At 43.2% G+C, this 25,737-nt stretch overlaps 4 protein-coding genes and 1 long non-coding RNA gene across 5 annotated transcripts; all 5 read right to left on the reverse strand.

The window, feature by feature from the left end:
• Positions 1 to 704: 704 nt before the first annotated feature.
• On the reverse strand, positions 705 to 1,477 carry LOC105914381 (F-box protein SKIP19). The gene is made up of 2 exons (XM_022826638.1): positions 1,011 to 1,477; positions 705 to 942 (listed from the first exon to the last, which is right to left on the reverse strand). The coding sequence occupies exons 1-2, from the start codon at positions 1,475 to 1,477 to the stop codon at positions 705 to 707; spliced, it is 705 nt and encodes a 234-aa protein (XP_022682373.1).
• A 2,273-nt stretch (positions 1,478 to 3,750) lies between these two features.
• Positions 3,751 to 7,414, reverse strand: LOC101764486 (FRIGIDA-like protein 4a). The gene is made up of 3 exons (XM_004968376.2): positions 6,178 to 7,414; positions 4,674 to 4,849; positions 3,751 to 4,334 (listed from the first exon to the last, which is right to left on the reverse strand). Exons 1-3 carry the CDS (start codon positions 7,349 to 7,351, stop codon positions 3,894 to 3,896), a joined length of 1,791 nt encoding a protein of 596 aa, XP_004968433.1. The 5' UTR covers positions 7,352 to 7,414; the 3' UTR covers positions 3,751 to 3,893.
• A 2,146-nt stretch (positions 7,415 to 9,560) lies between these two features.
• LOC101764893 (threonine--tRNA ligase, mitochondrial 1) lies at positions 9,561 to 17,022 on the reverse strand. Its single transcript, XM_004968377.3, has 20 exons — positions 16,639 to 17,022; positions 16,207 to 16,444; positions 16,009 to 16,068; positions 15,820 to 15,909; positions 15,474 to 15,548; positions 15,223 to 15,351; positions 15,041 to 15,130; positions 14,474 to 14,562; positions 14,272 to 14,368; positions 14,104 to 14,190; positions 13,902 to 13,986; positions 13,014 to 13,108; positions 12,887 to 12,919; positions 12,518 to 12,604; positions 11,785 to 11,877; positions 11,184 to 11,276; positions 10,880 to 11,101; positions 10,425 to 10,496; positions 10,137 to 10,208; positions 9,561 to 9,989 (listed from the first exon to the last, which is right to left on the reverse strand). Exons 1-20 carry the CDS (start codon positions 16,959 to 16,961, stop codon positions 9,894 to 9,896), a joined length of 2,226 nt encoding a protein of 741 aa, XP_004968434.1. The 5' UTR covers positions 16,962 to 17,022; the 3' UTR covers positions 9,561 to 9,893.
• A 4,597-nt stretch (positions 17,023 to 21,619) lies between these two features.
• LOC105914472 lies at positions 21,620 to 22,795 on the reverse strand. Its single transcript, XR_001164084.2, has 3 exons — positions 22,595 to 22,795; positions 22,304 to 22,494; positions 21,620 to 22,180 (listed from the first exon to the last, which is right to left on the reverse strand). It is a non-coding gene; the product is annotated as an uncharacterized LOC105914472 (long non-coding RNA).
• A 795-nt stretch (positions 22,796 to 23,590) lies between these two features.
• Positions 23,591 to 24,331, reverse strand: LOC101765563. Its single transcript, XM_004968378.3, has one exon. The coding sequence runs from the start codon at positions 24,195 to 24,197 to the stop codon at positions 23,730 to 23,732; it is 468 nt and encodes a 155-aa protein (XP_004968435.1). The 5' UTR covers positions 24,198 to 24,331; the 3' UTR covers positions 23,591 to 23,729.
• Positions 24,332 to 25,737: the final 1,406 nt, after the last annotated feature.

A 25,737-nucleotide genomic window follows, 5' to 3' on the forward strand; every position in this document is an offset into this window, starting at 1 on the left:
CAAACCGAGACTAAAGGGTTCGAGAGCTTTAGTCCTTTTTCAACCACCCGTGGGAGACCCTTTTATCCTGGTTGGAAACACCAACCGGGACAAAAGATCCCCCTTTTATCCCGGTTAGTGTTACCAACCGGGATAAAAGGCCCTCGACCCTTTAATGTTACCAATCGGGATAAAAGGTCCTTGACTCTTTATTGTTACCAATCGGGATAGGGGGGTCTTTTATCCTGGTTGGTGTTTTCAACCATCGGGATAAAAGGTCCCTCAGGACCTTTTTTCACTAGCCTTTGCAACCGGGATAAAAGGTCCCGGTTGGTGAGCCCCCACCAGTGGCCAAGCTTTAGTCTTGGTTGGTGAACCTTTAGTCCCGGACCAAATTAACCGGGATAAAAGGGGTAGATGGAATGTGAGTTTTCTGCCGGTGTTTGGGCATGCGTAGCCAACCAGAATCGAAGTAATTGTCATTGGCACATAATGAATTATTGAAGACCGTTCTTAAACTTTCATTCGCTGGTTATCAGGCAAAAAATTATAAAGTGACCCGAGACTTCCATATAGACCATAGCTACCTAGCTCGATGAACTAGCCTAAACACTAAACTTGATTTCAACATGCATGGTTTCGATGAAACGACTACGCTGGTTAATTTCAACATGGTTCTTCTGGAATCATGAATCTATCTACGGTATAGCCTCTTCATGAGAGATCTACGATCTGATCATCGATTTCTGTGGCAACTTGAGGTCATCGACCATCTTCGCAAGCCTCACGCGCAGCTCGGAGGCCATCGTCGTCGGTTCGTACATGTAGAGCCTGCGAGCGTCATGCGACAGCACGACCCGCTCCAGCATCGGGAAGCTGGGGATCACCATCATCCTGTCCGTGTATTCCTTGCCGGGCAGGTGGAAGAAGGACGTCAAGTGGAGACTCCTCAGCAATGGCGAGCTGCGTGCATCGCATGGGCATGCCATGTTCAGTGTAGAGATCCATCAGGTCGTCTCAGATAAGATTACCTTGCAGCGAGGTGCGCCAGGAAGTCCGGGCCAGCGGGGCCGCGGTAGGACTCGCACTGGCCGCCGCCGCGGCCCACGGCGGCGCGGGCCATCGCCATCCACACGCCTCGCGGGAGGTTCTCCACGTCGGCCCTCCTCGTCTTGGCCCCGCCGTCGTCGTTGATGTCGATGTGTCGCCACAGCGCCGGCTTGCCGACCGCGATCCGCCGCCACGACGCGCAGGTGAGCTCCACGCCGAGGAGGATGTCGACGTGCCGGAGCCGGCTGAAGATAGCCAGCAGGGCGTCGTCGGGCAGAGCTGCCCAGTCTCTCGTCGCTGGTGGCGCCGGCAGCGTACTTGGAGCTGGAGGGTCCTTGCGCGAGGGCGTACGTAGACGGCGACGGCGCCGGCGGCGACGACGCGGGGGCCAAGACATCACTGGATCATCCTCCGTTAGGGTTCCGTCTTTCCTCTTCTTGGTTTCCATCGGGAAGACGCGATCGATACAAGGGGTTGACAGAGGGAATACGAGGATCTCCTGTTATATATTGGTCTTGTCGGAAGATTTGTGCACAGGGCACTTTGAGAATATTTGTCCGCCTCTACTTTGAAGAAGTCCAGATACGACGTGTCCTCAACCGTTGATGCGTTGACAAAAGCTTCGAAACTCCCATGCTCACTCAATTTATTTTTAAAAAATTAGTAAGTGTTGTTCTTTTAGTGATAGTCCACGTGAAGTCGATGACAAGGCGCTTCGTCAATCTCAGGGGGCGTTTGGTTCCCTTTGCTTATTTTTAAGTAAGTGTCACATCAATATTTAGATACTAATTAGGAGTATTAAATGTAGGCTATTTACAAAACCCATTACATAAGTGAAGGCTAAACAGCGAGACGAACCTATTAAGCCTAATTAATCCATCATTAGTAAATGTTTACTGTAGCAACACATTGTCAAATCATGGACTAATTAGGCTTAATAGATTCGTCTCGCCGTTTAGCCTCCACTTATGTAATCGGTTTTGTAAATAGTCTACGTTTAATACTCCTAATTAGTATCTAAACATTCGATGTGACGGGTGCTTAAAAATAAGCAAACCAACCAAACCAGGCCTCAGAATACATCAAACCAATTTCTCTCAGATATGCTCATAAGGGTATTTTTCGTGCACATGTTTATAGAGGTAGGTGTGCATAAATAAGCATAATATGAATATGAATTTCACCAGCTTTATTTTTCAAAAAAGAAAAAAAAAGGATTCTATAGGAGCAGTGGAGCACAGGCTATACTAAAGAGGAGCCTTACTAATAGTACTTAGTGAAACAAGACAGGAAAATCGCGACCACTAGTACAATGGGAGCTTGGAGACCTTTGGCCGGATCAAAGGTAGGATGGGTTCCTCACGTCATCAAAGTGGGAATAGGAAGATTGACATGCAACGACTAGGTTGCGCTCGAGCCATGCCCTCATTAATTATTTCAAATCCAAAAATTAATTAATTTGGATCAAGCTATTTTTTTTCTAACTTGGTTATCTCTATCCAGGTCAAGATCAATTGTAGTCACGGTCGGATTTGGCCCGATAGGCTCGAGATGGGTAGATTTGCCCATTCTAGCTAAGAATCATGGTTGATACCATGACCCCATTCTTTTACCCTTCTTCTCCAGACATTTTCTGTTTTCCTTCTTTTTACATTTTTTAAAAATACTTTCACACAGCATAAGTTAGTTAAATAACCTTTTACAAAAAAAAAATAAAAAATATTTAAACATTTTTAAAAAATATAAATTACATTTTTGAAAATGCTGGTTGAATAACTTTATTTGATTATTTGGAAAAGTTATTAATGTCATTTGAATAGTTTTTATTAAATGTTATTTGGATAGCTTGCTGTCCTGTAAGAGTTATTTGGATTTCTTTTGGACAAGTTGTTTGGATAGATTTTCTGAAAAACGAAGGAAAAGTGAGTGGAAGAAAAGTGTTGAAGAAATATGAGAGGAGAAAGACCATGTTCCGGATCTTATATCAAAAGCGAATGAAATGCAAGAATGATGCACTAGGGGCCTGATCGAGCCTAGCTCGTACCTTGCAACCAGGCCCCTGGTGGCCAGGCTCAACGCATGCAGAGTGGCGGTGATTGGTTACCTACATCTATCAACTGACGCGAGATGATGATTGGTTACCCGCTTGTACATGCCTCCAGGCCTTTTCACCTCACAGCATCCGCACACCGGAGCCGGACCTTGCATCATCGGAGCTACCGTATTTGCGGAGCCAGGCTTAGAGCAGCATTTTGCATCCTGGGAACCCAGCTCTGGCACTCCTCCGAGTAACCAATCATGCACAAGTCGTATCTCCAAGGCCTGGCTGCGGTAAAACCAGCCAACCAATCACCCCCTAGGTGAAGCCCCTTCTTGCAGGAATTACAGGAATAAGTTATTGAAGAATTTAAATAAATTATGCTTCAGCTGCACAGCACAGCCTGCAGCCCAACCAGCAACAGCCAAATAATACCTGCCCAGCCTCATTTTGTGTCGCAAAGAAAATGCAGAGGAACCGTTGCCCGCTGGCTGCAGCCGCAGCGCAGCTGCAAACAGTTATATTGGAATGAGTTAACACCGAATAGCATCACCTGATGGCCTGGTCCGTCGGATCAGATGTGTAATCCCATGATAGTTGATAGGAAATTATCGCGGCACTGCATCTTCGCCACAGTAATGGACAACACATAGCTCAATTTTATCAAAGAAAACACAGCACGATAGAATGTATACTGCACAAGCTTCAATATCTTGCATCCGTCGAAAATCAAGAACAAGTATGCTTGAATAACATTAAGTATACATGATCCATCAGCCAGAAACAAGGAAAATTAGTAACAACTAATTAACAAATACAACCCCTCCTAACGACGGAACGGTTGCTGCGTGCCACCAGCTGCAAAGTTCGGGGATCCAGCATATGATGCTCCAGGTCCACCGTATGGCACGCCGCCTCGTCGCCCAGGCACATAGTATGGTGGCGCGCCTGCTGGGTTTATGTATCCAGCATGAGCTGCGTAGTTGAAGGAACGTGAGACTGGGTTCTGGAAGGATGGGCCAAAGCTTGAGCCTGATCCCCTTGCAGCCTTGGCAGGAGGGAAGGGGTAAGGTCCAGCTGCACCCCGGGATCGCTTGTTTTGGAATCTGCTTGGGCCACCTGGCTTCTTCCTCTCCACCTTCTCTTTCTCAAGCTTTGCTAGTTTCTTCCTTATACCATCGATGCTAAACACTGACTGTAGATGGCAGGATTCAACACATCTGATGACAGACCTGTATGCATTGCCCTCCAGGTTGTTTGCCTCTTCCTGGGAAAAAAAAAATGAGTCCATCTTGAGTGCGCGTAATTAATTAAAATTATAAAGAACACAGAGGTCAGAGGGACTACATGGTTTAATAGTCAAGATTTTCAAACAGAACTAAAGTACTTCCACAATAAAGGGTTTTACTTCTCTCATAATCCATAAATAGACTAACAAGATTACAAGACTCCTCAGTCACAGGTATTCAGGCAGAAATAAGGCCCCCGTGCCTCACATTGAATGATTTGCTAATCAATCAACAACCAAGTGATTGGAACAAGAGCAGTAGAGAAATTCTTGCAAACTACAAAGTGATTGGAACAAGAGCAGTAAAGGAATTCTTACAAGTGCAGAACTGGAATGTCTTCCACTTTTCAACACAGCCTGAGCCTTGTCACCGGAATCCCGCATATAAGCTTTGAGGAGAGGCACAGGTGGAAATTTCTCGAGCAAATCAGCCTCATGGGCAACATATATAGCATCTACAGCATTCCCTGACTTGATGAGTTCCTCAACAATATCTGAAAAGAAGCACCAAAGTAGCTTTTGTCAACTCTTATTTGTCATTTAAACCCCACTCATTTTCAGACACAATAAAATGAGTAAAGTACTAAAGGAAAGTGTCAGATATTACAATATCTGCATATATTTTGAGGAAAGGTTTCTTCAATTTTTTCCAAAAAGATTAAAAGTTTCCTTCCATTTAAAGTATGCACTATGCCACTACCTTAGTCTGGTTAACATACTGTGGAAGAACATATTGTTCAGTAAACAAACCTAAAACTGGGAACAGATTATAATTCAACTTGAAACTGTGCTAGCTTTTAGTCCATCAAAATGCACGCTTCTGAGAAAAGTTATTAAGGGTGCGTTTGGCAGAGCTCCCAGAGTTGATTCTCTGTTGAATCCAGCAGGAGCTCTGCCAAACAGTTTTTCAGAGAGAAGTGATTCTCTGCTGATTCTGTGAAGTGATTCTCTGAAATGAACTAAGAGGCTGGGAACTGGAAAAAGTAGCTTCTCTTGATTCTGTGAAGTGATTCTCCATCCTAATTTTAAGAGTTGGAAAAAGTAGCTTCTCCTGATTCTGTGAAGTGATTCTCCATCCTGATTTTAAGAGTTTATGCTAGAGAATTAAAGAGAAACACTTTCAGCCATAGAATCACTTCTCTCGGAGAATCAGCTCCCATAGAGAATCATAATCAGATGGAGCTCTACCAAACAGACCCTTAAAGCATAAGCACAGCTGAACAGCTTCAGTTTAAACTGCACGATGACAAACTCCAACCATGTTCTGTATACGAAGGACACATTATAAGACACCCTTGAAATCATGATGCTTTCAGTTCAAATGAAATCTCATGATGATTCAAGTAGTTTATATTTGGAATTCCTTTATATTTTTCTAAAGCTCTAAAAAAACTATATCAGTGCTGTTTCGGCACCAATGATAACATGATCACAAAGTAAATTTGGGTATGCTTCACCTTCACGTGATTATTTAGATCCAGAAATCAAAACACTAATGCAAGCACGCAGAGAAACTGAAGCATACTCCAGCTAGGCTGACAAGAATCATTTATAGTGTGGTCTTCATATGAACATAAACCTGTCACAAATTATGGTTACGTCTCTTCCTCATTCTTGAACAAAGATTGTCAACTTGTAAAGTTAACCCAAGAAATAGCTAAAATCATGGTTCGCAAATTTCTTCTAACTAATATAACAAGCATAATTCTGCAACGAGCACACAATCAGTCAATCACAACTCAAAGAACAGCAGTCTGGTCCTGAATCAGATGATAAATCAAACTTATAGTGTAATGAACAAACAAGGTTAATTGATCATCACCTCCGAGGCTGTCCTCGAATCCAAGCACGCATGCAATCCTGGCAAGCTCCCTCTTCCGCCCATTCGCAACAAACAGCCTCCTCAAGAATTCCCCATCAAACTTATCCTTCAATCCAAATGCTGCTACCATCTGCAGGAATATCTGCGCCTCTGGTTGCTCCGGTGCACCTTTATGACCATCTCCCTTCTTCCCCTCCTTCGTCTCCTCTCCCACTCCCTTCTCTTCCTCCAGTCCTGTTTTCTCTGCCCCTTCTCCCTCTTCAGACACCTTTCCCTCTGCCTCTTCTCCCTTCACCTCCTTTGCTTCCTTCTCTAGTTCCTCATGCTCCTCTGCTTCCTCTGGGTCCTCCTCCCCTTCATCCCCTGACCCAAGAACCACCTCCTCCGGGTCCTCCTCTTCCTCCTCTTCTTCTGCATCTCCACGCTCTTCTTTCTTCTCCTCTGCTCCTGAATTCCCCACCCCATCCGCTTCAGCCATCTCCACCTCCTGGTTCTCGGATATCAATTTGTCCATATTGATCCCAAAACGCTCTTGCCACTCCTTGGTGACTGCAACCGCCCTCTCAACCAACGTGTCTCCTATCTCCGGTGGCTTCCGGCTATCGGAATCGAACAATGAGCGCAGCAGCATGCCGAGCACCCAGAATTGGTCCTCGCCGGTGCCCTCTCCAGCGGCTAAGAAATCGCTAACCACGTCGAGGACGAGACGGGGCGGGTCGACCGCGGAGGCAACGGCGGGGCCGGCCTCCCTCCGCAGCGCGGTGAGCTCCCGGCGGCGCGCAGCCATGAAACGCCAGAGCGCGGCGGCGTCCATGCGGCGGCATATCCACCGAAGGGCGCCCCGGATGTCGGCGGGAGGCGGCGCGGAGGACTCCGCCTCGGCCTCAGCCACGGAGGCGGAGAGCGCGGCGGAGGCCTCGGCGAGGCGTGCCGGGATGGCGGCCTCGCGGGTCTCGAGCCCCGCGAGGGACTCGGAGGTGGAGGCGTCGGCGGCGGCTAGGGCTTCCTCGAGGGCGGCGGAGCGGGAGGCGAGGTCCTCGTCGAGCGAGGCGAAGTGCGCGAGGGCGCGGGACCAGGCGCCCTGGCAGTCGGCGAGTAGCTGCTGCTGGGAGTCGAGGTGGGCCAGGAGGCGCCGAACCTCGCCGGCGGCGGCGGAACCCTCGGCGGTCGCCATGGCGGTGAGGGCTGCGGGTCGGGAGGCTTCAGATGGGAAGAGGCAGTTTAGTTTTTTTTTTTTTTTTTTGAGGGGGAAGAGGCAGTTTAGATGGACTCGATTTCGTTCCGTGGAGATGGAAGTGGGCTTTGTTTTGGATTTGCCTTTGGATCTAAATGGGCCTATTCATCTTGATATTGTTGGGCTTGGGCTTGTCGCGCCCACAAAGATGGAGAAGATGTTTTGGGTACGGCATTGGGCTGTAATGGGCTCTTTCGGGAATAACATTGGGCTGTAAAGAGAACACACTTTGATTTCAAGAACACAGAATATAGTAGGAGTGCAGGCGACAATACTTTTATTTCAAGAACACAGAGTACATTGGAGTGCAAGGAGGAAACAGAGAGTCACACAGCTCCCAAACAAACCGAAAGGCAAGGCCAAAACCAAAAACTACCCACTAGCACTGGCTAAATCCTCAAATCATCTTTTTTTAAACAAACGTTCTCAAAATGACAAGAAAGTCCCCAACTGCAAATATGGCATATCTTTATAAGTTTACCAGATTTGCATCTTTTTTTCTTTTATAACACTGGAGCTTCCATGCCTCGACAAAATGGAGCAACGTCCATGAATAGCCAAATAATAGTGTCCGCTGACGTGTGAGCGCAACAGAATGAAATGGCTGCTAGTACTGCACGCTGAGTCAGCGGATGCCCTCTGCAACTGCAAGCACAGACAGGACTGAGCTAGCTGCCACTGCCATCATAAATTCGCAACGTCATTGCGAACCTGTTCCCAAGTCTCTTCCACGAGACCATGAGCTGTAGCTGTGATTGAAGTCTCCAACCGTGTGCTCCACAAAAGAAATTATTGAGCAGAAAATCCAGCTATTTTTCCTTTTTCTCCCTTCTTTTTTCGTCTTCAATCAAGAATAAAAAGTTAAAAACCTTTCTGGTTGCTTATCCAACGCCTGAACGCCTTGCCGGGCTTGGGTACCGATTCTGCCTGTCAACTTGGAACCAAAAAAACGAGCTCTTACGAACTACTGGATTCGCCAACTATTAATTCAGAGGCACTTGGTTGTTGCTCCACATTTTCATAATTCTTTAGTCATACAGAGAAAACTGAACGTCCAACAGCAGTGAAGAACCGGTTTGCCCAAAGATGAAATCTTTATGATTAATCTGAACCCATCCAAACACTTCAAAGTTTCTGAACATAGGGATGAACGTGCCGAACTGAACTGACCACGTATCCCCGTCACTTACCAGACAAAAGCAGGACGCTTTACTTGTGTTGGGATCAAGAAAAGGTGCTGATCGATAATGGCTGAGGATTAGAATAAGATCGAATCATCGAAAGGAGCAGTGGATTCATCAGTACATGGCTTTCACATGATCATCACACGAGAGGAGATCGCACATGCTGTATGTGCACCACTCTTGCAGGCATCTGCAGGCAGCAACAGCCAAAGAATTTCCTTATTCATGCAAGTTGCATTTTCTTCACTGCTTTGATGACACTTCGTCAGGATTAGCACAGGCTAAGATTCTGGTCCCTGTAATTTAGAGCTGATGAATAACTGATTAACTGTTAAACTAATCAATCGGTATCTTTTTATTAAAAAAATATCATCCATCGATTTCTTTTTAATAAAAAGAACAGCTTATGCATTGCGCATAAGCTTCCCAGAGCAGGAAATTTGCTTGGATCTTGAAGCGACAATATCACAATACCAATTTACCAAGGGTCTTTCACCATTTCTCGACATTAAAAAAAAATCCTATTTTGCTTACGTGTGAACATTACAGCATACGCTGACTTCTACTGCACACTGGGTCAGTCGAGTCAGCTGATACCCACTGCATTCAGAGCTAGCTAGCTGCCTAGCTAGCTGGTAGCTGCCATCATAATTCATAGCGTTATCGTCATTTCGAGCCTGTTCCCAAGTCTCTTCCATCTTCCATGTCATGAGCTGCGCCTCCGTCCTCTACAACGAAAAAACCTAGCTTGTTGCCCGTCCGCTTCAGAAGTTGAAGTTGGGATGCCATGCCAAATGCGATGACCATGGTGAACCCAACTCAGGATCCAGGAGCCGCGTTCGAGCGCGCGGTCTGCGCGGGTGCCTCACCTCCTCCTCTTAAATGACGGGCCAGTGCTCCTGGCAACTTTCCAAAAAAAAAAAAAGGACCCAGGAGCGAGCCAGTACTGACTACCGACTGAAGCATGCTAACGTTGCCAAATGTTAATTCAGTTCATAAACACGTGATTCCTACTTGTTAATTTGTAGGCACTTGACTGCTCCACATATTCTTTTCAGGCCCTTTGCCCAAATAGGAACTCGCCAATCATCTACAGAGTTGAGCAAATAAACTCTGAAACCGACCCAGCCAGGCTTCTGAAACTGAAGCAGCAAAATTGTAGGGGCTAACTTCGAACACAGTCATGTTTGTGCGGGACTGAACTGTGAGCGTAGAATTTGATGCAATTCACTACAAACTCAGTCAAAATCACGAATGGGGAGTTAATGACTTGAGAAACAAATTATGGAGCGTCGTTATCATTTGAAAGCTGCTATTTCCTCCCTGAAACGTGTGATGAGACCATCAAGACTCATCGTGGCTAGGCCATCACTACCTCTTACCCTAACGGATACCTGCAATATACAAGCGAGCCACATAATTCAGCATTTTACATGAACCAGCAAGGGATTCTATTATGCTTGTATCAATATCTGAGGACGCTACTCATATGAAATTATATGGCATGTGTAAGAAAAAGTGGCATGAGGAAAAGGACGTACATTTCCAGTCTCTGCCTCTTGAGCACCTACAACAAGAGTGTAGTTGAATTGGGCCACTTGGGCTTCCCGTACCTGCAACATATGAACCAAGTACTTAAACATGAAGAAAAATGACATGAATTATAAATGCTATTACATAACAACCATCTTTTATGCAACACATGAAACAGGCACAGATTGCAACATAATTCCTTATTTTTGTGATTCGAGATTTTTTGTTTAAAAAGGATGAGAAAACGAATATAAAAAAAACAAAAGAAGCTGCTAAAAAAGAGTACTGGGAAGTACCTTCTTTTGGATTGTTCTGTCACTCATGTCAATGTCAACATGAAAACCAGCTTCATGTAGCCTGGCAAGAACCTGATATGAGAAAACCAAATGATCAGTCAGCAAGTTTGTAAAATAAGCAAGGTTCAGCTTGCCTAAAGCTGTAAAAGGGAATACATTGGGAACATATATATTACATGAAACCCATATGGATACCATAGTAAGTTAAAGCTATCAAAGGTTGAGTTATAACAAGCATAAATGAAGTTGGTTTGTCATCAACCAACTCAAAGTTAGTAATTTATTGTTTGAATTAGAGACAAAAACTAAGCAACTTCACAATGCTAACTGGAAAGAACCATCTAAAATACCATTTAACCGGTAAGGACCAAGTGGGATATAACTCACAGCATTTTTTTACATTAGCTACCACAGAGAAGAACTAAGAAGTTCAAGTCAGTTTCCAGATAATTTACCTGTTTTGCATATTCCACTGAACCAGAAGATACGGAGCAAACAATGGCCTGGCGAGGGCTTAGCCACAAGGGCCATTTACCATTGTAATGCTCCAAAAGAATGGCAAACATCCTTTCAACAGATCCTAGGATTGCCCTGTGTATCATCACAGGCCTTTCAATTTTGGCTTCATCCTCGGCAGAGTAACTCAGCTTGAAGCGAAGGGGGAGCTGAAAATCCAGCTGTAACAGATAATATAGGTTAGATACAAGATTTTTTTAAAAAAAGTTCTACAGTTAGTGACAGAATAACGTTCAAGGGAACCTGTAGGGTTGCACATTGAAATTTCCTCTTGAGGGCATCAAACACACCAATATCAATTTTGGGACCATAGAAAGCACCATCTCCTTCATTAATCTGCATTCAGACATCTACATAAGTCCTCTGAATACGAAGCAATGCCATGGCTAAACAATTTTGCACTTCCACGTAGAGCAACAGGAATAAAGGAAGCACACTCTTGTATAGGAACTAAAACAATCAGAGTATTAAGCGTGATGGAAAGATTACAATACTTCAGTCACAAGATGAACTGAAAACAACATAGTTTTAAGTGTCAAATTGCTAACAGATACCGACATTAATTTTTTTTTAAAGCTAATAAGACGTTAATGTGATCCATCACCAGAGATCAGCAAGAAATATTAATCCCCCACCCCACCCACCCACCCCCAAAGGATTGGACTTGCTAGTGTCAGTGAATCCAAAGAATCATGATACACACACGATCAAGTTTATAGGATTTTAAGAGAATAATTTAGTCAAAACCCACTTTACTGCACCAAAATAATGAATAGCGTACAAATGCACTGAGGCACGGAAACATTAAGGGGAAAATGGCTCTTTGTAGTCTTTCTGTAGGTACCTGCCATGGCATCCCAAATTCATTCAAGGCTTCTGTCAGTTGTTGCTCGGGTTTGTTCCAGGTTTCAATGTCACCTAAATACTTCTCTGGCCTCTGGAGAAAATGATACTATGATCAGAGTATGAACTAAGAACCATCAAGTGTTCAGTGTTATCAGAAATTATTATATCTTAGCACTTTGCCCCAAAGATAGTGTCATAACACGCAATCCAATAGCAAAGATGCAAAAGCAATGGCAGTCACAATGTAACATACAAACTCAGTAATTTTGCAAAGAATAGGCCTTTTGGATCACCATAAGACAATATATCAATCCAATCAAGCTATCCAGAATTAAAGAGAATAATTCAAATGCTAGAACAGAGATTGGGACATACTATCACGAACTTTGCCAACTCCATGTTATCCATATATAAAAAATACACAATCAACAACCATGAATATTGAATAAACTAGAATAATTGCCCAGATTTGGTTCTGAAAGAGAAGTATGTGCCCATAGTGACATTGCCACATTGGTATCACAGATTCACCGGTAATCCTTCGATTAGCACATATAAGAAAATAAAAAGGAAAAAGAACAAGGCACAATATAAGTGAACTTCATCATGCATGTTAAACTTGCAACTTAAAGCCCTCAATGTGTCATCAATTTGTGCCAATTTTAAAACATGGATTCTGATTCCTAACTTATAAATGCATCAGTATAAGAAAAGAATAGAAGAATACATACCGTAGACAACTCCAACTCATATTTGAAGCCAAATATCTCATAAACATAATTGATGAACTCCAAAACACCCTTAACTTCATCCTTGATCTGCAACAAAAACAAACTTTTTAACAAAGGCAACAATACAGGGAAAGCTGTCCAACTAATCAAAACCACCAGAGTCAGAAAAAGGAAACAGTTAGCATACTATACAGCTTGCTAATGCAAATTAAAATGTATGCAGGGTGCTGGTTTTAAACATGTAAAAGCAATTATTATAACAGCATACACGTTTATATAAATTATAGTATGATTAATTACTAAAGAAAAAATGATAAGATTCATTCTAGAGGATAGTAAACACGTATGGTCTAGACAAATAAAGCTTACTTGGTCCTCTCTGCAAAAGATATGAGCATCATCCTGCCAGAAATGTAAACATCAAAATATAAGTTAGTATGGAGAGAACAAAATCATTAAATATAACTGAAAACTCACAGAACAGCAATAACCTTACCTGCTGGAATCTCCTAACACGTGTCAAACCTGTAAGTGCACCACTAAGCTCGTTTCTATGAAGAACTCCAAAATCAGCCATGCGAAGAGGCAACTCTGTAGAGCATTTCAAAAAAGAAAGCAAGCATTTCACAAGGTTTGTCAAAATCAACAAATGCATGAGGATGATGAAAAAAAGTATGGTCCCCTCAAAAATGAAGATACTAAAAGAGGATGATTGGAGCAGCAACAGTAAAGCTTAAATTGTGCATGTGGTGCCATTTGGAGTTAGCATCAGTGACAGCGCTGAGTACAGACTTCTTTGGATCCAATCTAGCTTTGACCCAAGTTTTCTTAGGCACAAGTTTAATATGAGTTGGTTCGATTGCATAACATTGTTAAGCCCTATCTATCTCATTGAAGGCAAGTCGTGAAATTATATCCAATACCAGAACGGCAAAACCCCCTGTAAGCATTCTATCTTGTTCAACACAGTTCATAGTTTTTGGAGTCGAATACATCAGTTGTTTCAATTGCGACGTGCCCATAGTGTTCCTTACCCATCTAATGTAGATATTACCATGATTTTGAGTACTTGATAAAACGTGCTCAAATTTAATCTCTCCACAATTATAGAGCTCAAGTGCTTTTACCTAGAAAAGTGAGCCTAAAAGAACATAAAAAATGTGATTGTAGAAAAGCTCCAAGTACTAAATGATGATGACACAAAGCACCAAAGATTAATAATAAAATACTGAACTAAGGATATAGCAAGGAAATAGACGAAGCGTTACATTTGGCAGGAAACATTAATTCAGAAAGGAGAAGTTTTAAGGCATTATTGTGAAGCAGCATGCTTCACTTAAAAAAAGCAATTTAGAATACAATATCGAATTAGGAAGACCCTAACCTCTGTATGAACGAACTCTATTATTAAACATTAGACAGTGGCCAGGGCAATTCATTGGCTTCAGTCCAAACTCTTGTTTCTCAATCTGGAGAATCAATCCGACAAGCAACCAGCAAGAAGTTAGTAATTCAGGAGTCTATGACAAATGTAAAATAAAATTTGACACTTATGATTCTGCTGTATCAGCTGTGAATGCGCTTACCTCAAAAACGAACATATTCTCCTTGTAGTTTGCAGCATGTCCAGAAGTTTCCCAAAGTTGCATATTGTAAATATTTGGGCTCAACACCTATAAGACATGCATAAGGAACAGAAACAATGGAATTACACAGCAACGCCTATAATCTCACCGAGTAAATAACCAACATACCTCTTGGTATCCTCTATCTCTATACTGCTGTCGCATAAAGTCCATCAGTTTGTTATATACCCTAGCACCATGTGGAAGGAAGAAGCAGCTTCCAGGGCTGCATAATTGTAAATACAATCAGCAATTCACCATTAACCGAAGATATCGGATCGAGATATGAAAGAAAGAGAAGAGAAAATCATAAAGGGGTGATATAAGGTACCTAAGTGGATGGAAAAAGAAGAGTTCCTGCGCCAGCCCTAGTGTCCTATGATCACGTTTCTTAGCCTCCTCTAAAAAATGTTTATATTCCTGCAAAGTATCATGTAATAAACATAGATGCAAAAAATTAGAACAGTGAAATGAAAAATGTAAATATATCATTCAGGGACATATTATCATGATAAAAGATCAACAAAATGTGTCCTATCTTCATATAATCATATTAAAACAGATATTTTATCTGAACTAAACTATACTAGATTCATGCTTCACAGAGATATGCTCACTAACAGTTTTACAAGATTACCATACAGCATGTTGTGCAAATATCCCCAACCCTAGGCACCAAAAGCCACAAGGAGATCATAGATAAAGTTTTAAGGTACCGATTGTCATATCATCATGAGTGTAAAACTTTCTTGTTTAGTCAGCTGCAACAAATAATTTACACTGGTATCTAAAATGAGAAAATAGAGACATGTTCAGCAGGGTTATAGATTAGGAATAAGTTTACAATTGTCCATATCATTGGCGATAACATTATAGCAGGAATTATATGCTGTAATACCTTGAGGCGTTTAGAATCAGGGAAAGAAATTCCATATACTCTCTGCAGGCTTTCGCGGTCAGCTTTTCCTCTCCAATATGATGATGACGCCTGAATATTTACATGCAGGTTTAAATCTGAAATGGCCAATTCGACTAAAAAGAGAATTTGGAGGTTAGTGCATAACCAAAGAATCATTTTACCTTCAGACAGGCGAAAGCTTTGACGAATGAAGTATTCGGGATGTGTGGTCCACGGCATAGATCAACTAAAGGACCACATCTATATACTGTAATGGTCTTGTCCTCGGGCAACTCATTAATGATTTCAACCTAAACATGTTAGATCAATTTAATTTTATTTTTAGAAACGAATGGAGCTTACATAGATTTGACATAAGCAGCAAAAAGATATAGAAGAATGGAACAAACAAGACAGGAGCAAGGAAGGTTGCCTTAAATTTATTTTCAGCGAACATTTCAAGAGCTTCTGCCCTGCTGACCTCAATGCGTTCAAATGGCTGCTTTTCCTGCACCAAGTAAGCTCTCATAGTTTAAAAATACAATGTTTCTTGCCAGAGTACTTCACTTATGCCAAAAGAAAAACAATGCAATACATGATTACCAATTCCAAAATTTGGTATCCAATTAACACAACATTAGAAATTCCATAATTTGGAATCATCATATGTACTTTTTTATTCACAGAAGGTGCATTGAAATCAAGCATCCAGGTAGATAGTGCCCACAAAACAAGCTCAACATAAACTTAAATGAAATGAGTTAAAGCTCACAGCATACCGCAACAGCCTTTTGAGCTTGGCTTTCAATGATACCAAAGTGCTCCTCATTCAATGTCAGATCATTGTAGTAAGCATCATAGTAGAAACCCTTAATATGTTAAGAGGAGACATTAGAAAACAGTTCAACCACTGAAAAGATGGTTTAGCTAATTTATTAAGCTGATTGATCCTCAGATCATTCTCATACCTCTCCTCTTGTAGTGCAAGGCCCAATGCACAGCTTGCAGCCATATACTCTCTCAAGAGACTGCAAATTTACATATGTAATTAGGGATAATTGAATTGTCACGTACAGATACTGAAACTCATTTGACGAATAAGCATACAATAACCATGTGTAAATAAAAGAACATGCTCAAAGACGACGTGCAAAACACCAACCCACCTCTCCAAGAATATGAGCACTTGAGTGCCAGAAGGTGTCACGGCCTTCATTGCTATCAAACTTGAACAATTGCAGTTTACAGTCACCTTCCAGTGGCCTCCCCATATCCCAGAGTGTTTCGTCCACTTTAGCTATCAAACAACTAGCTGCCAATCCACTTGATATCTCCTTAGCAATATCCATTGGCGTTGTTATCAGCTTCTTCCCTTCCTTGATAGCGCCATCAGGTAGAGTTACCCTGAAGAACATAACCCCAAACAATGCTCAATCAAAAGTGAAAATCCAGGCGTAATATGAAACGAGCGAACAACAGGGGAGTTCATGTTCCATAGTGACATACGAATTTCCAAAGTAAACTTAAGTGCGAATTATGGCTCAAGCCATGGCTCTAATTCGATAGCAATCACGTAGGCAGATCGTGAGAGCACTCACTTGATAAGCTCGCCGCCGATGTTGAGCCGCTCGAGGGCCTGCCTTGCCTGGATCTCCTCGAACTTGCGGATCCTCGTCTGCGTGACGGCTTCCAGGTAGGAGTCGTCGCGCGTGACGACCAGGGCCGAAGCCGCGGCGGGAGCCTTGGCCTTGGCCTTCCCCTTCCCCTTCGCGTCCTTCCCGGCTGCAGAGCTCTCACCCATCCCGTCGGCGGCGGGGAGGTGGTGGAGGAAGAGGCGGGCGGGACGGAGAGGCGGCGAGGGGAGGAAGCGGGGGGTGTGCTGCCGGACGAGCGAGAGGCCTCGCCGGAGGCACACTAGCATAAAGTGGATTTGAGCGGAGGCGGCGGCGGAGGCGTCGACCTAGCGGATGCGTAAGCTCCGCGACCGGTTTCGGACAGGTTATGTAATTGCATTTAGGTCGTAAAATGGGCCTATTTATCTTTTTTTTCCGAACAACAATGGGCCTATTTCTTACAGGGTTTATAGCTGTGAAAAATTGGGCTTGGATGTTTAAGGCCCATTTCTGGCCAAGCTGGCATTACGGGATTCTATCCATCTTCGAGAAGAAATTATTCAACTTGTCTTCCACTGTTTGAGATTCGTGCGCAGTACAACGAGCGAACCAGATCGGAGTGGACACTAACACACGAGGGTTTGGGTGGAGCTGTGGATAGATGTCAGTGCATGGGTGGGTGGCTCCATACATGGTTGGTTGCTTTTGCATGGCGGTGGATGAGTGAGATTTCTTTTAGATTCAAAACTTTAATCTTATTTTTCTCCTAGACGTAAATGTGTTTTAGATTCCGATTGAACCATAATATTTGTTGGAATTAATACTATAAAAGATCCAGTATAACTATGTTTTGTTGTATTTTTAAAAATTAATATTTTAGATGAACTATCTCAAAAAAATTTAAGTAAAAAAGTTGGTGAACGTAAAAAAAATGTTGACATTTGTTGGATAAAAAAAATTGGTGTGTGTAAAAAATTGTTGAGCAATAATGTTGATAAGTGTAAAAAAGTTAACAAAAAATATTGGTAATATTTTTTGTACATAATTTTTTATAAAGTGTTGATATATTTGTTTTTAAATCAACACTCAAAAAGCCATATTTCAACATTTTTTATATTATTTCAACATTTTTTATTTCAACATAAAAAATGTTGAATCAATTTATATTAAATATTGAGTTTGATTTCAACTATTGTTGAATGATCATAAAAATATTGAATTAGTTTAGTTGAATGAGATTTCAACTATTGTTGAATAATATAAAAAAATGTTGAATAAAAATGTTGAATCAGTTTACATGAGTAGATTTCAACTATCGTTGAACCAGATCAAAAAAAATATTGAATAAAAATGTTGAATCAGTTTACTAACTATTTTTTAATCAGATTAGAAAAATATTAGAGAAAATGTTAAAATAAAATGTTGAGTTACATCTCAACTATTGTTGAATCGGATCAGAAAAATGCTGAATATTATATATTGCTCCGTTGGGCTGCCTGCATGCACTCCTACGCTGCTGACTGTGGGTTAGCATTAACTGGATCTTGTTTGGACTTTAAAGGTAATAATCCTATCTATCTTTTGGAAGACATATAGGAGCACCCGCTGGCATTATCGTAATCTGGGAAAAAAATACTGACACCGTCTTTCAGATCTTTGTAAGTAATTTTAAGACCTTTTTTTTTTTGTGACATAGTAATTTTAAGACCTCTGGATCCCATTTTTTCACGTATTCAAAATTTAAAAATCGGCATATTTTCACGCCTCGACAAAAAGGAAGCAAGTAAGCAACCACTATCAACACTGTTGTGGTAGCAGACAGAAACACTATTCGCTGACGTGTGAGCATAACTGAATACGCTGGCCGCTAGCACTGCACACTTATACCCACTGCAAGCTCAGGATAGCTGCCATCATAATTCGTAACATCATTTCGCGTCTGTTCCCAGGTCGATCTCTTCCATGAGCTGTACCTCTCTGACTGAGGTCTTCAAAGGGAAAACCAGCTGTTTTTATTTATTTCTTTTTTTTTAAGAATAAATCTATCCGGTTGCTAATCCAACTCATTGCCGGCTTGAGGAATTTCAGATGCTATGATAAACCCAGCTCACTCCTTGCGACTGTTTCTGCCCATCAGCTTGGACTAGATGAACGAGCCAGTGCAAACTTCCGAAACATGAGTTGGAGTTGGATGGCCTACATTTTCAGAATTCTTCCGTCATCCAACCTGAGAGTGATGCACATGAACACAAATCTGCAATACGACTGGGACCTCATCCAACAATTTCAAAGTTTTTAAAACCGCACCTTTTCGATTCCTTTTGAATTTCTTTTGAACATGGCCATGAATGTGTGTAGAGCTGAAGTGGGCACTAAGCCCATCAATTACCGGTCAAGAAGAGGGCACTTTGTTCGATCAAGGAAAGGTGGGCGAGGATTAGAATACGATGGAATGGATCAGGTGGGCAGGCGGCGGCCGAATCATTGGCGATTAACGTGTTGCCCACAAGCCGGCCAGCGAGTTTAAGGTATCCAAAGTGGGCAGCGGACTCATCAGCACAAGGCTTTTCACATGATCGCATGAGAGGAGATCGCACAAGACCACTCTTGCAGGCATCTGCAAGCAGCAGCAGCAAAAGCATTTCCTTGTTCATGCAAGTTGCATTTTCTTCACCGCTTTGACGACACTTCGTCGGGAGTAGCACAGCCCAAGATTCCGATCTCTCTATTAATTAGAGCAGATGAATAACTGCTAAACTGATGACCGGTATTTTTCTTTAAGAAAAACCATCGATCCAATATTTCTTTTTATAAAAAGATAAACTGATCTATCGACGAGGACTTCTGCATTGCGCATAAGCTTCCTGGTTCCAGAAAACGGCGCGCGATACGCACCTATAGAAAGATGTTAACCTGAAACAATAATGAAATGCGAACTTATTATCTTACTATGCTCAACGATCATTCGAGCACTGTATATTTTTTCTTATAAATTCAGTAGATATAGCTAATGAATTGATGTGCAATATTACGCTGATTCTTGATTTTGATAAAAATCTATACCTAATATTAAAGAGAGGATGTTTCTTTCAACTGTCAACTGTCGTGAACATTTTGCAAATAAGCGTTTCGTGAAATCAACCCACAGTCTACATCGTCCCCATTTTGCACAAAAACCCCTGACCTTTCGTGAAATCAACCCGCAGCCCTTGGTTGTTCCTATCATATTTTACGAAAAGCCCCCTAAACTTTCATGGAATCAACCTGCAGTCCCCTCTCCTTTTCCTCCTCTCCCCGGTTGTAGGCGCCTGCCGGCCGCCCCACGCCCGGCTCCCTCCACACGAAGGACAGCGATGGGGAGGAGGGCCAGATGCCGTTGAGCCAGCGAGGTAAGGAGAAGGCGCGAAGAGAAGGCCGGGCGGGCCGTGCCGCGCGAGATCCGGCTCGACCTTGGTTGCGGGTGAGCTCGACGTAGTGGAGAAGGGGCTTCGGTCGGCAAAGGCGATCGCTGCCGCCGCCGCCGGCCGCCCCACGCTCGGCTCCCTCCATACCTCTCCATCGCACCCCTTCCTCCTCCCTTCGGTGACGGCGCCCCTTCCTCCTTGCGCGCCCCGCATCCTCGGCGACCTCTTCCACGACAGGCCGGCGAGCAGCGTAGCCAGGGGCGTGCTCCCCTCGCTAGGTCAGGCAATGAGTGGCGTGGCGAGGTCGCACGAGCAACCACCAGAGCCGTGCGGCGGCGGCTCCGACGTGGGCCGCGGGTGGAGGAGCCAGGGGAGAAGAAAGAAGCAAGTTTTGGGGAGAAATTGCAGTGGCGCCGGAAAGGATGGCCATCTGCAGCTGTCTTGTTTCGATTGGGAAGGACAGAGAAGGGAGAGGACCTGATAGCACTTGCGGCTGCAGCTGATTGCTGCTACCTGTTAGAGGACTCCCGCGCGGCTGCGCCACCTGCTCGCCCGTCACGCCCGCCCACGCTAGAGCTGCCTCAGCCGCACTGCCGGCCTGTATGAACCAACCTCCAATGGAAACCAATCTGAGAGAGGGAGGAGCTCGTCGTCATCGCCGGTTGTCAGCCGCAAGCTTCCGAATTTGGACGAATAAATTGGAGGCGGCGGAATGAGCGGGTGAGGTCTGGAGAGGAATGAGTGGTGAGGAAGAAATGCGACGCAGGGGAAGGATAAGGTTTGCAGAGGCCGAGATGGGGCCGTGAGGAACAAACGTGCCGCTTCAGGGGATAAGATTGTACCTTGTGTGTGATATATCCATAAGATGATAAATGAGTATACGGCCGTGCAGTCGGAAAAAAAAGCTGGTTAGTTAGGGATGTTTGGTTTCAGGCATAAATGAACGCTAATTCACGAGACGAATATATTAAGCCTGATTAATTCATGATTGACCGCTCAAAGCTGTGCCCGTCCCCGCTTCCGTCAGTTCCATGTGTGGGTCCTACGTAATAAACAGATGTCATATATTACTATACTTGCAAAGAGAGGACTACTAGGAACAACGCACCAACATATTGTGAAGCGAAACCAACATATTAGGAACAAACGAATAATAACGTGAGAGCAAGTAAGGATCCGTAGCAACGCACGAGTATTTCTGCTAGTATAAGATAAAATTAGCAATGAAGGAATAATTCAATCATATTTTATTTTACGAGTTTATGACTTGAAAGCAGAGTTTTAAAAGTAGTAGGGCTACCACATAGTATACAAGTTTAGTTATTATTTTATACATTAGGAAAAATTAAATATATTTTATACTTTTCACATAATATAACTGCAAATAATAGAAAAAACCTGTCATTGATATTTAAAAAAATATCAGGATCCACTAAGTAGTACCATGGGTCCCACCTAAATAGTGCATGGGTTCCACGTGGATCCTACCTAAATAATGCGTCGGTCCAGTGGGCCAAGGATGGATGAGCAGGCTCCGAACCGAGGAGTTCTAGTATGTGTATATAGATTTGCATGAAGCTTGAAGGGACAATTGGAAAGGATCTTTCACCATTTCTCTTCTCGGCAGATAAGAAAAGTTCAACAAAAACCTAAAGTTCGCATGGTCTTAAAATATGGTTCCTTTTTTCTGAATCAATCTGGCTGATAACAATGTGGCCCTAAGCTAGTTGATGAAAAGCAAAAATGGGTGAAGAAAGTTGGAAACGCCATGGATCTTTCGTAGGCAATCATGGATGGCGCCGCGCTGATTGCTGATGCACGCGATCAAACATTCAACAGAGGACACCCCCTGGCTCCCATGTGACAGCCGCCTGATGACCACCTGCTAAACTAATCACAGATCGTCGTCTTCCCCAATCGATTTCCTTGTAGTGACGCAGAGATGCATGGGCAGACGCATGGTCACATGCACACCAGTGTGGCACAGGTACTTGCAATGCAACTCCATCATGGCAAAAGCTAGTAGCCAGTAGCCATTGACATGGCTGGTAGCTCTGCGTGCACTTTGCTACTAGCTTCCTAGCAAGTTCTGTTTTGGCCTGGTTCTAGTTGTCATCTCTCATCTAAAGACAAAATAAGGAGGAGGTACACATAGATGTTAGCTAATTGATTTCAACACAAGTTATTTTTAACAGATGAACGACATGTTTCCCGTTACTAGTCTCGAATACTGTAGCTGGACTTACATTATGCAAGATGTCTTCGTATATGTCGGGATCGACAATTCGGAACTGTGCAGTGAATCACTGTGCAAATACATGCATGCTTCTTGTTCCTGTTTGGTTCACTGTATCTGTATAGAGTTCATTGTGCTGTCGAAGGCAGCAACAGATTTGAGGTTAGAACAGAGGGTCGACAGAGGAGGGATCCAATGAACCTGCAAATATAATACTATATTGGATCAGGATCAGTGTAAAGAGTTAACTGAAAATGCATCAACTCAAAGCTGCAGATGTTAGAACTTGAGATATCCTCACTCCTGGTTAAGATGCCCAATAACTGGCAATGCAAGATGGTGCCAGTTTGTGGGGATAAAATATGTTGTCCAAGAGTTAGCTTGCTCAATGCATGAATCCACCACTTGCCTTAAACAAAAGACAGGTATAGAACAATTGCACGAAGATGAAGTGCCTACGAAAAGAATGCTGAAAGATTCCTTCTTGTTGCGTTGCGTATGTCTTTTTAAGATGATGGGCACACCAAGATTGCTTCTTCTAGAATATAGGCTGTGACCTCTCGCTGTCAAGGAGAGAGGGACAATTGGTTAAGCAGCAACAATGGCGTGATGCTAGCCTCACATCACGTCACGTCTCATGCGGATGAGTTTGGACACATGGATTTTTCTCAACGAGATTACATTTGGGTGAAAACACTTTCCTGTCCCTTCTGCAATTTTTCCACTCTACGCTGCGAAAATGGGAGCTACACATCGCTCTTGATTTGAAGGTGATGGCGTGTGGGGTTTTCCCTGAAAATGGTCAAATTCTGGCAGCATCTTTATATGAGATTCTTAGTATGGTCAAATTTGCAAGCGTTTGGTGCATTGAAAAAGGGGCAAACGGGGGGCAGAGCAGACTCCGATCAACTTCACATGCAACGACAACATCGCCTAATGTCCAAGAAATATGTTTGACCAAGCAAGTTTAGAATACTATGCAATTGGATTAGCAAGTATATACTAGTATATAGGTACTTTGAATTTGTGATCTTTTGGATCTTATCCCAAAAGATCCCTAAAACTGACAACCAGTTTCTGGTAACCTTCAGTAACAAAATGATCTTTTCAAGATTCTTCTGAAACAAACTTAACTATCATTCACATGTTTGGTTATCAAATCCTGGGGTTGTGAAACCTATTCACATGTTTTCTGTGATTTTGCTGTGTCCATAAATGCGTGCCATTGGGTGGTTTTTAATAAATGGAAAAGTACAAAATTTGGCCAAAATCGATGAAAATTTGTTGGAGAAATCGATGGCACGAAAAAACTGACTGCATATACAGATGGGATCGATGCTTCTGTTTTCACAATTTACGGCTCCAAAATTGTCAAAGACGAAAGAGAAAAGAAAAAATCGAGCCGCCGGCGGCCGGCCGGCGGTTTGATAAAGCCTCTACACGGCGACCCTCTGCAGCACCCTGGAGGGGACGGCGAAGCGCGCGGAGAAGGATCGCGAGAGGTTCTCTGGCTCCACCCACGCCGCGCCGTCGTCGAAGTTCTGCGCGTAGCTGTACGCGTCGTAGGGCTCCCGGTGCGGCGGCGCCGCCGCCGGCACGCAGCCGGTGGTGCAGAGCAGGATCCGCTTCTTCTCCCGCATGATGCGGCGCCACAGGCCCCTCAGCCTCGCGCGCGCGGACAGCCGCTGGGTCCCGGCGGGGTAGTGCCCGTCGACCTTGTCGTACGCGGCGGCGCCGCCGCCGGAGGAGGAGTGGAAGATGTCGTCGTAGTAGTAGTAGTCGTCGCCGTCAAGGTCGAAGCCGCCGCGGACGAAACCCCGGCGGGAGATGGAGGGGGCGCAGGAGCAGGAGGCCTGGCGCTGGAACCGCGGGCTGTAGCCGCCGCCGCCGCCGCCGCCGTCCATGGCGAGGGAAGTGGTTGGGGGGAGGAGAGATTGCTGTGGGGAACTGGGAAGGGAAGCGGGAGGGGGAGTGGCCGCGCCGCCCGCGCTCGCCGTGCGTATATATGGGAAGAGGGAGACTGGTGTGGACGGTGGGTGGTTTTTGGGATCAAGATGGAATTTTTATTAGGGCTCCTTCATTATGCGTTGACTAATTTCTTCATCCTAGACTGATTACAATTTACCTGTGGATCCATTATTCCATTTCGCTTGTCATTCAAACAATTCACAGGCTATGCATATTTGTGTGCAAATGTAAGACTTCAAATTACAGCTAGCAAATTATCTTTGCTCTCTACGTGAAGTATTTGATCATTTTTTTTATAGCATAGTTGCTAAGTACCCTTTGGAGATATACTCCTTACAGTTGGCTAATCAATGTCTTCTCAGTATGAAATCTTCTTGTTTATACTTAGTCTCTAAGATAAGATACAGCTACACGCGTTATATCTATAATTTTAAATGTTTCTTCAGTCAAAAAGATTTTAAGGTATGCTTTGCATGGGTATAAATCCGAATACAAAAAACGTTGGATCCAATTTTAAATTGGCTGTCTAAAGTTGCAACAAGCGCACAAATTCAAACTATCTTGCGTGGTTTATTCTTCGAAGACCAGTTTCCTACTCTATATGCTTTTGGACGTCACCTTTTAGAAAAATCAAAGCACCAAATAAGAAAATTTGTTCACACGGAAATATAGCTATTCTTTTCGAGCCGAATATGCGTTCACATAGAAGTTTTTTAGTGGAATATATTTCACATAGAAAAACATAATCCAAAGTAAATTTATCATGCACACTTCAATTTGTGGAGTAAACAAACCAAAGAATTTCAGTTGTGAGGTAAAGACTAAGCTTAAGTTGATAAAAGAAAAGCATGTTTAATGTGAGTTTATTTGGACTATCTCCTCACGTTATATATAGTTCTTTCAATTTTTCGTCTTCTATTAAAAATAACAATAGATGTGCAGTAAGATGATAGCATCAAACTCGAAATAAAAAAAAGTAGAACGAGTATGTGACAATTGAAAAACAGTCTCTAGCCACAAGACGTAGGTGTGACATTTGTTAGTGTCTGTACTCTGTAGGCAAGAAATTAACTCCATGCAGCTTCTTACCTAACATGTTACTATGTTAGTACTAGGCTAAACTTTTCCACGAAAAGAACACAGCACATTTTGGCGCATGCTCAGTCTAGATTGGCGGTTTGTCTTGACGCCAATTGCTCATCATTACCCATTGAGTACTGGATTACTTTGATATCAAGAGATTGATCATTTCATGATTGCCAGCTACCTCCAAATCCAGTTGTACCCAATGTACTTTTTGCTCATAAAAATCCTCATTCTTGAACACACATGCTTGTTCTATGTGGTGGCCGTTCTCCTCTGTATGTATCTTCAGCCATTCTATTTGCCAGTCCATTATACTACTCCATACTAATCCTTCTCCTGCCAAGTGGTGAAGCAGCATTAAGGCTTAAAGCCTTCAGTCAGGCCTACCGT

This window comes from Setaria italica, chromosome V (genome assembly GCF_000263155.2).
Source record: "Setaria italica strain Yugu1 chromosome V, Setaria_italica_v2.0, whole genome shotgun sequence".
Taxonomy (NCBI): Eukaryota; Viridiplantae; Streptophyta; class Magnoliopsida; order Poales; family Poaceae; genus Setaria; species Setaria italica.